This window comes from Dendronephthya gigantea, unplaced genomic scaffold, assembly GCF_004324835.1.
Source record: "Dendronephthya gigantea isolate DGI-Jeju-01 unplaced genomic scaffold, DenGig_1.0 000066F, whole genome shotgun sequence".
NCBI classification, from domain to species: Eukaryota; Metazoa; Cnidaria; class Anthozoa; order Malacalcyonacea; family Nephtheidae; genus Dendronephthya; species Dendronephthya gigantea.
The window spans coordinates 369,523-378,343 of NW_021163076.1; the positions used below are offsets into that span (position 1 = coordinate 369,523).

Genomic DNA, 8,821 nt, shown 5'->3' on the forward strand with positions numbered 1-8,821 from the left:
AATGCATTAATCATGAACTGTTTGGTTGTGCAAAATATGAAAAGCAATTACAAATTTTTGAAATGAAAAGTAAATCATGTTTTCGTCATTGAAAAAATTCTTGAGGATTACCATTTCACTGTTCTCGATTTGAGGTTTATTGTTTTACTTTATTTGTATTTAATGAACTTCAAAGGGTAGATAAATTTGAAAAGGTAAAAGGGTTATATATTCAAGGTGATTGATTGTCCAGGTATACATTTTGAAGAGAAATGAGTGGAAATGCATGTATAAAGTTAGCTATCCTGCATTCATTTATTTGAAACCATTGGATAAATATATGAAAAAAAAACAATTGCATCATTGTTTTGATGTTTGTGTTTATGCATTACCCTTTTATTTTGGGTGGAAAGAGACCATTTGTATCATTTACTCAAGTTGGAAATTTTGAATATTGGATAAATAAAATTGAAAATTAAGAGTTTCAGTTTGTTTTTGTTTGCAGTTATAAAAATTCTAAAAAATGTGTTATGTTTTTTCCCTTTCATATTTTTTCAAACAAACATATTGAAAAAGTTATATCGATTAAACCTATTTCAAAATACATTTTTATGAAAATTTGGATTTATAATTCTATTCCTTTAGATAGAACATTTAAAATTTTTCAAGTTTTTTTAGCTGATAATTTTTCAAGTTTTCCAAAGGAATTTTTCAAGTTTTCCAAAGGAAACCCGCATTCAAATTCCAGGGTTAATTCGCTTAACACATTTGTTAGTAAAGTCCGAATTGAAAAATAAATATGTTTTCGATATGCGAAATTTAACATCTGTTTTAAAGTATGAACAGCAAAAGGATTATGGTATGTATCTATATGGTCATTCGTGTAATAACATGAAAGATGGGGAGCATAGAGTTGAAAAAAAGTCAACGACCTGAGAAAGTGATGATGGTCATGCTTATTATTCCTTTCAAATTTGGTCAATTAAAAAAAAGAAATGAGCAAGATTCCTTTGTACAAAGAGAATTGGTGGAGATTCTACCAGGACTATTTTCACACAATCAGTTGTGATCAATGATTTGAAAATTGTTTCCAAAGTCATTGCCATTGTGGTTGGAAAGACAAGTGATTGAATTGCTTATCTTTGTCATCTGCAAAATCATTTTTATGATTCCATCACTTCGTGAATTAGCAAGTCAGATCTTCTGGAGGAACGAGGTAAAACAATTTAATTTAAAATACTTAGTTTTACGATCTATGATACAAGATATAACTGAGAAATTGAATTTAGTTCAACTTGGATGGGGCACAATAAATGTTTTCAGAAATGGGTTGTGGGTTAGAGAAGTGGTTTATGAATATAGAATTCGTAATTATAGCGAATTAGATTTTTACAAATAATTATGCATGCAGGTGGAATGATTTGGATTGCTTTTTTGTGTTCAGATGTTTGGATTATTTATGATGAGAAAATAAATTTCATTTGTATTTTATCTGTTAAAGAATATTATTGTGATATGAATCAAATGTATTCCGTTTTGTAAAGTGTGTGTTCGATTTTCAAAAAAACGTGTTCGATTTTCAAAAAAAAATGGTAGAATGTACATGCATGGTGCATATCAAATTAATTGTGTTGATTTCAAAATTTCAGGATGTTGTTTTGGGGTGGCGTTACTAACTGCTCTTTTACATTTGAGAAACCCAAAAAAATTTGAGTTACTTAGAAGGGATACTAAATTGATTAATGTTTTTACGGAAGAAAATATTTACGATATTTACGAAAAAATTAACCTTCCCGTCGGGAAAGTTTCAGGATCAAATTACGAGTCAGTCTATGAGAATTACCTAAAACAGGGAAATGTTGATCTTGTTGTTTACTCCGATAAGTATTTTAATCAGATTGTTTTTGACACAAGGGTTGATGAAAATGGTAACATTTTACACATAACAAATGATATTATTATTCTGTGATTGAATAACAGTCATTACGATATTATTACAAATTCACGAGTTTTCTGCAATAATCAGTATTCATGTTTTCGTTGTATGAAACAATTTTCACGTTTTGAATTTCAATACAATCATATTCGCAACCCCACATTTTCGTGTAGAAAGTGTTATTCATTGCCTACAAAATGCGTACGAACATGCAACAACATTAAATGCAGTAAATGTAATTTGATCTTTAACAATCAAAAGTGTTTTAAGGCACATCTTTTTAATAAAATTTTTGAGTCCACAAAGAAAAATGTCAAATTGACACCATGTGATTACTTTTTCTTTTGTGATACTTGTTTTAAAATAGTCCCACGCTTTTTTTTTTTTAAATCAAAAGAATAGGCGTAAATTTTATTATCACAGTTGCGAGAAATCATTTTGCGTTACAGTTGATTTCACAAAACTTTGGCCACGCTGAATACGAGATTAATTGGGAACTTGGGAACCATGAAACACGAATTCCCAAGTTAATATCAAACCGGCCAATCATTATTTGCATTTTTCGCATGAAATTAGCAAGTTCATAACGAAATTTCAAACCAAGTTTGCAACTTCGCATCCAGATTCGCAATTCTTGGCGGTAATTTCACAAAATGAATTCATCTAATCCCTTTGTCAAACAAGGAAGATTTTTGCCAGATAATGTTCGTGGGGAAATAGTAGATTGTTGGCTTAGCGGCAATAGTCATGGAAGCATAGGAAGAGAAATGAATATACCTAGAAGTACCGTCACAAATGTAATAAAGAAATTCTTAGAGCGAGGCGACCAAAATCACCTAAGCGGTGGGTGTAAAACGAGAACGGCAAGAACCGATGATGTTGTAATGTACGTGGAATACAGCAAGCGTCAACAACCTAGCATTTCCGCGAAAGAGATTAAGGAAAGACTAGTACAAAATAATGTCTGTCTTCCAGAAAATGTACCGTTTGATTCATCGATAACTCGAGCTGTTCGCAACGATCTTGGTTACTCGTACAAAAGACTGAACGTTGTCGCACGAGAAAGCTTAGCGGAAAATAACGAGGAAAGATTGATGGACTACCTAACGGTTTTTTTAACTATCGACCCAACAACAATGCATTTTTTCCACGAATGCTCGGTCATTAAGACAACGGGAAACAGACATTACGGCCTTTCAGCCGTTGGATCGCCTGCGATTGAAGTGCAGCGCTACGCTTCCAACGCAAATTATACTGTGAATTTGCTGCATGGTATTTTTGGCATTGAACATGCGAATATTTTGACGGGACCTTCGAATGGTTTAGAAGTCATAAATTTTTTTCAAGAGGCTGTAGAAGTTGAGGATATGTTTGGCAACCCCATGCTCAAACAAGGTGATACAGTTATCATGGACAATTGTGGTTTCCATCACGGACGACATACTGAGCCACTTCTACAATATATGCTTACAGAAGTTGGCTGTAATTTGGTATTCCAACCACCGTACCACCCAGTGTACAATACATGTGAATATTGTTTCAGAGTACTTAAGGGGTGGCTACGAAAGAACACAAAATTAGCCAAACCGTTATACCTGTGTCGGGTATAAACTTTTGTTTATTGTTCAAAGTCGCGCAAGTAATTGTAGTATTTTGCCCGTTCCTATTTTGTGAAATTACAAACACAAAAAATATTATGCGAAAGATTATCAGTTGAGAGAGAAATAAAATGTAACAATTTGTTATAAGTCGTCTCCACATTTTATGTCCCAGAGTTTTTATATTAATCTAACAAGAACTTGTAATATAAGCATTGAGCCTAATTAGTAATCGCTTAAAATAATACGCTTTGCAAAGTTTGACATGCAATGACAGTTTGTCACACCCGTGTTATATCATAGGCAGCCCAATGGCAAATGGTTTTATATTTGAAGTTAAAATGTGCCCTTTGATGAAATTCACACACATGATATGTCATTTATTTACATGCTAATATACTTAAATCCTGTTACTTACAAACGGGCAACTTGCGTGTCAAAAACGTGGACTTTGCATTTGTACTTTGACTTGAACTAGTCGATGCAGTGTTTATAATGCTGCGGGTTTTTTGTAGTGGTAAAAGATGGTCATCACTTCGATTGTCAGAATCACTTTCCATCGACATGCCAGCCCACATTGGAAATTGTTTCGCGCTTTCGTCATCCGTGATATTTTTTGTTTTCTTGAGTTTTGTTATAAGTAAACCCAATTGTTCAGCATCATTCACTGTAACTGGTGGTATTTTTCCATCAAGAGGCTCGTTCATTGACTCGATGTGAAATTCAATTTCTTTGAGTTCCGATTTCGCCTTAGTAACTTGTTCTTTTATCTTCTCTTCTTGATCTCGGAGTGCATGGACAACAGTCTTGACAGTAGATAAACAAGTAAGTCAATAAATGATAGATGATAAAATGATAAATAAATTATAGATAAGTCAAAACTGTATGAAGTACTTATAACAATTTTACATAATTCATGCGAAGACGTAATATATTAAATGCTAGGTAAGCATAATGCAAATTATACCAAAATACATATGTACTAACTTTTTTATTTGTTTTGGATGTTCCAGCTTTTTCCATATCCACTGTGCTGTCTTGGCTGCAATGAGCTTTCGACTTGATCTTTGAGACTAACGGTGACTCTTCCCTCAACACATTTAACTTACATGCAAGCAACTTTTTGGCCCCCAACGACAACGGTTCGCTACCTGTATTGAACATGATATTTAACTCGTCCTTGTGTACCAGCTTCAATTTTAGTCGCGTCGTAAACCCATTTGCCTTTAGTATCTCATAAACTTCATTCTGTTGTTTGGGTTCTAGCTCTCGTTTAAAAAATCCATGCTCTTAGCTCAGATTCATCTCCTGCGCAATCCTTTCATGTTCTAAAACTGACATATTGTCGACGCTATAAAGAAAGCAACTTGCTTACGAAGAAGTTCGTCACGAAAATTAATAATTTGATATGAAAATTACGGTTATTTGATTGGCCGGATGATAATGAATTCACAAGTTGCTTTCATAGTATCCAATTTCCCAATTAAAGTCGTATTCGGCGCGGCCAAAGTTTTATGAAATCAACTGTAAGTGTGTAAAACATATGAAAAAGATCATAAGTGTTTCATGAAACCACTTAGGGAAAGTAATAATACAGCGACATTTCCGAGATTATTTTTTTATTTACTTCGAAACAAAAACTGATGAAATGATGAAATGATCCCCTTCTATGCTGTGGTTCAAAAAGTTTGTCAATATTGTGAAAAACAGGTATTTGAAGGATGTAAAGAGAAAGATGAGAATGCTGAAAAATTTGCAGATCCATTTATTAAAAAAGCAAATTGTTCAAATTGCGTTTGCGGATATAGACAGTATGTTTTTGATAATAATGGAGATAATATTATTTCAGACTTAATTAGTTTTATAATTGAACAAAGAAATGTATTTGGATGCACACAACGGAAGTTGAAAACGTCCAACTTGCTTAGGTTTTGAAGACTTAACCAAAGGGTATCACCCCTATTTTTTTTTACGATTTACAATACGAAGGTGCAATGATTGATGTTCGATTTTTGACTTAACAAAAATGGGTGATGAAGAAAGAAAGGCATTCAATTCTTGGTATAATAAGAAATGTAAATCAACATATGTATTTCGTGATGAGATTTATTATATGTGTTTCGGATGTTAATATTCTTCGAAAGGGATGTTTAATTTTTTCAAATTTAATGAATGAAATTGCGAATGTTCGACCGTTTTACGATTCGTCCATGCTAACAACGCAAGTGTTGCATTAAAGGTTTTAAGTTAACTTTTTAAAAAAACATCAAATGGCGTTAATTCCAAAACAAGGATATCGAGGAATACCAATCAATCATTAATTGCATTATGTTGGTAAATTCTATTCCTAATTTAACACACTCAAAAATGCATCGAAATGGTGAAAAGCAAATTTGTGGGGACATGTTAATGGCTTTGATGAAAACACAAACACTGTATTGATATCAGTTTCAGGGATTTTCATGGATGTGAAAAATGTTTTGAGCTCGAAGGTTTCAATAGTACAACTAATGAAAGTTTTTTTAATTTGCGAGAAAAAACAAGACGATTCACAGAATTAATGTTATTACGCGGATATAAAGTTATTGAAAAATGGAATGTGACTTTCTAATTGAAAATAAGTTCACTGAAAAAAAAGTTGCACATGAGAAACTAAAATATTTCAACTTTTTACCACTTGAGCCAAGAGATAGCCTTTTTGGTGGGCGAACATGCCCTGTTTTTTTAAATTACGATGTGAAGGAAGGTGAAAAAATTCGGTATTATGATTTTACATCTTTTTATTCATATGTGCAAAAGAAAAATAAATTTCCAATTGGTCATCCTGACATTTACTTGCGAGAATAATGTAAATCCATTGATGTTAAGTGCATAATATACTATCTTCCCAATGGGATTTGCATTTGTGAGCAAAACCTGCCTGAAAAATGTTTCAACTCGATACTGAAAATGTTAAGCGACAATAACAGGATTTAAATTTAACATGGAGCATCGGTCATGATAGGAAAGAGCCTCAACTTCTTCATCTGTTATATTGTTGCCTTTTGTTTTAGCAATAATCTGAAAAAGCTCAGGCCATCTGAAATCTGCACATGACAATGTCATAAACCATGTTGGTATTCCTAGTTGTTTAACCATTAAACACTACCACTTCGTACATGAATTTTTGCCAGTAAGGAGGCGAGCCAGGAATCTTCATTAAGTGGATCATCTTGTTCTTCATCGTCTTTATCTAGTTGTTTATCATCCACATTAGTTTGCAATTTTGACGCCTTGTCCGTATTTTCTAAATCACTTACAGCATCATTTAAATTAGTTAAGTCTGAGCTAATATTGTCACACTGAACTTGAATGTTTCTATATAAAGGATTGTTAACTATAAGTTAATTTAATGCACTAATTACAAACTGAGGGCGAACTGCTTGAAAATAGACATGACCCCTGAATTGAAGTTTCCTTTTTAATTTTATTAAAATTATCCCAGATCTGTCAGGTAGTCTAGGGAGAACATTACATGTTTGATTACAATCAACTGGCACATTACATATTGCACCTTTGATTTTTCTTTGTTGTCCTTTTGGCATTATTACAATTTTTTCAAAAACTATTCTCTGTGCAACAAGAATTTGTTCAAGTTTCTCCAGTGCAGCAAGCTCAGCAGGGGTTTCATCAACAAACAAATTATTTATCACAGCCTGACAAGGCAGTTGAGCTTTAATTAATTTAGCATGGCATGTTTTGCAGATGTAGTATTTGCTATCGAAAGAACATTGAAACACAAAGTAATCGTGATGAGAATATTTATTTTGTTGTAAGACCTTTACTGATTTTTTATATAATGTTCGGTTACACACACAGCATATATAGAATGGACCAGCTTTAATTTCTTTTTTAAATTCTTCAATGCAGACCACTAATTCCATCTGGGTATTTTTCTTTGTGCAATTTTTCCTTTTACCATTATTTGTAGTAATCAACTTTTTTTTCTTTGATGGATCCATTTTTTTATATCGAACTCTCCTATTCTCTAATAGCTTCTGTTTTTGTTCTTTTCCCATTGTTTTCTTATAATTCAATTTTTTATTATGTAATTCCTTTTTCTTTGACTGATCTAAAGCTTTGTATTTAATTTGGCATGCTTCTAGCCTTTGTCTCTTTAAAGGTGGCTCAATGTTGTCATTAATGTACCTTTGCCTATGCTTTTTCATAAGCATTTTTCTTCTACTGTTAGTTAATTCAGAAGAACAAAACAAAAACTGAATTTCATAATTTACAATTTTCCTCTTTACTTTACTGTTTGCTATGTTAAAAATGATCTCTACTAAACTGTGCTTGTCTTTTATGGTCTTAACATAATGTGTAGTAGGTGGGCTATGATCATCTTCATAAGCTAGTATTGAGTAGGACTTTTTCTTTAAAGTTTCCTGAAAGATACAAGAGATACAATAACCTCCAAGCCAAATTAAAAACCCTGTGCTTTCAGAGCTATGACAAATAAGATTTTCAATGCTTAATTTGCTTTCTGCCATGTTATTAACTACCCCTTTGTAATTTGTTTGCAATTTTACATGTACATCAGTTTCACAAATTTTAACTTTTTGCAGTAGATCAGTTGAAGACCAAGTATTTACACCAATGTTATTATACAAAATTGTACCAAAGTAAACCAGTGCTTTTACCGTATTTGAGTTCCAGTAATTACATGGTTTAATAATTGAGTAACAAATTGAATATACTGATATTGCACAGCGTTGTCTACACAAGCAAGAAATGTTCGTTCTTTTACTTTCTTGTGATGCATTACCTGACAGGCAAGTATTTGTAATATTATTGGTTAAGTCATGGTTAACAGTGGTTTGTAATTCTTCAATATTAACAGCTTTTAAGCTCAAATTGACTGTTTTCACTGTATAAGGACTGGAAATGCAGAATTACATGGTTGATAGTTGCTGCCTTTAACAAAACACATGTACCTTGTGGATGACTTCAGCCGTAAATATCCCTTGAATGCGAGTCAAAAATTTTATATTTGCCATCACTGGTGGAAATTATGCAAACGGCATTGCAATCAATTATTAATATAAATGCACAATAGTTCTCGGCCAGGAGCAAATGAAATGCTTGGTGAAATGGCACACTGTACTGAAAGCCTTCAATACAATTGTCTCCTATTACCTGATCACTATCACTATAGCTCTCACTGTATTCAAGACAATATTCTGTGTTGAATACTGTAAGGAGCGAAGGCATTTCTGTAAATAATAAAAATGACTGTCTTGCTAAACGTAACAAGTTTGAATATAGTTTA

The 8,821-nt window shown here is 32.6% G+C and overlaps 1 protein-coding gene across 1 annotated transcript; it reads left to right on the top strand.

Annotated features, from left to right (window-relative positions):
• The first annotated feature begins 2,568 nt into the window (after window positions 1-2,568).
• Window positions 2,569-3,525, top strand: LOC114530785. The gene has a single exon (XM_028552405.1). It carries the CDS (start codon window positions 2,569-2,571, stop codon window positions 3,523-3,525), a length of 957 nt encoding a protein of 318 aa, XP_028408206.1.
• The last annotated feature ends 5,296 nt before the right edge of the window (window positions 3,526-8,821 follow it).

Excerpts from the sequence above, each read along its gene's own strand:
- LOC114530785 (XM_028552405.1), top strand. The coding sequence starts at position 2,569 with ATGAATTCATCTAATCCCTTTGTCAAACAAGGAAGATTTTTGCCAGAT.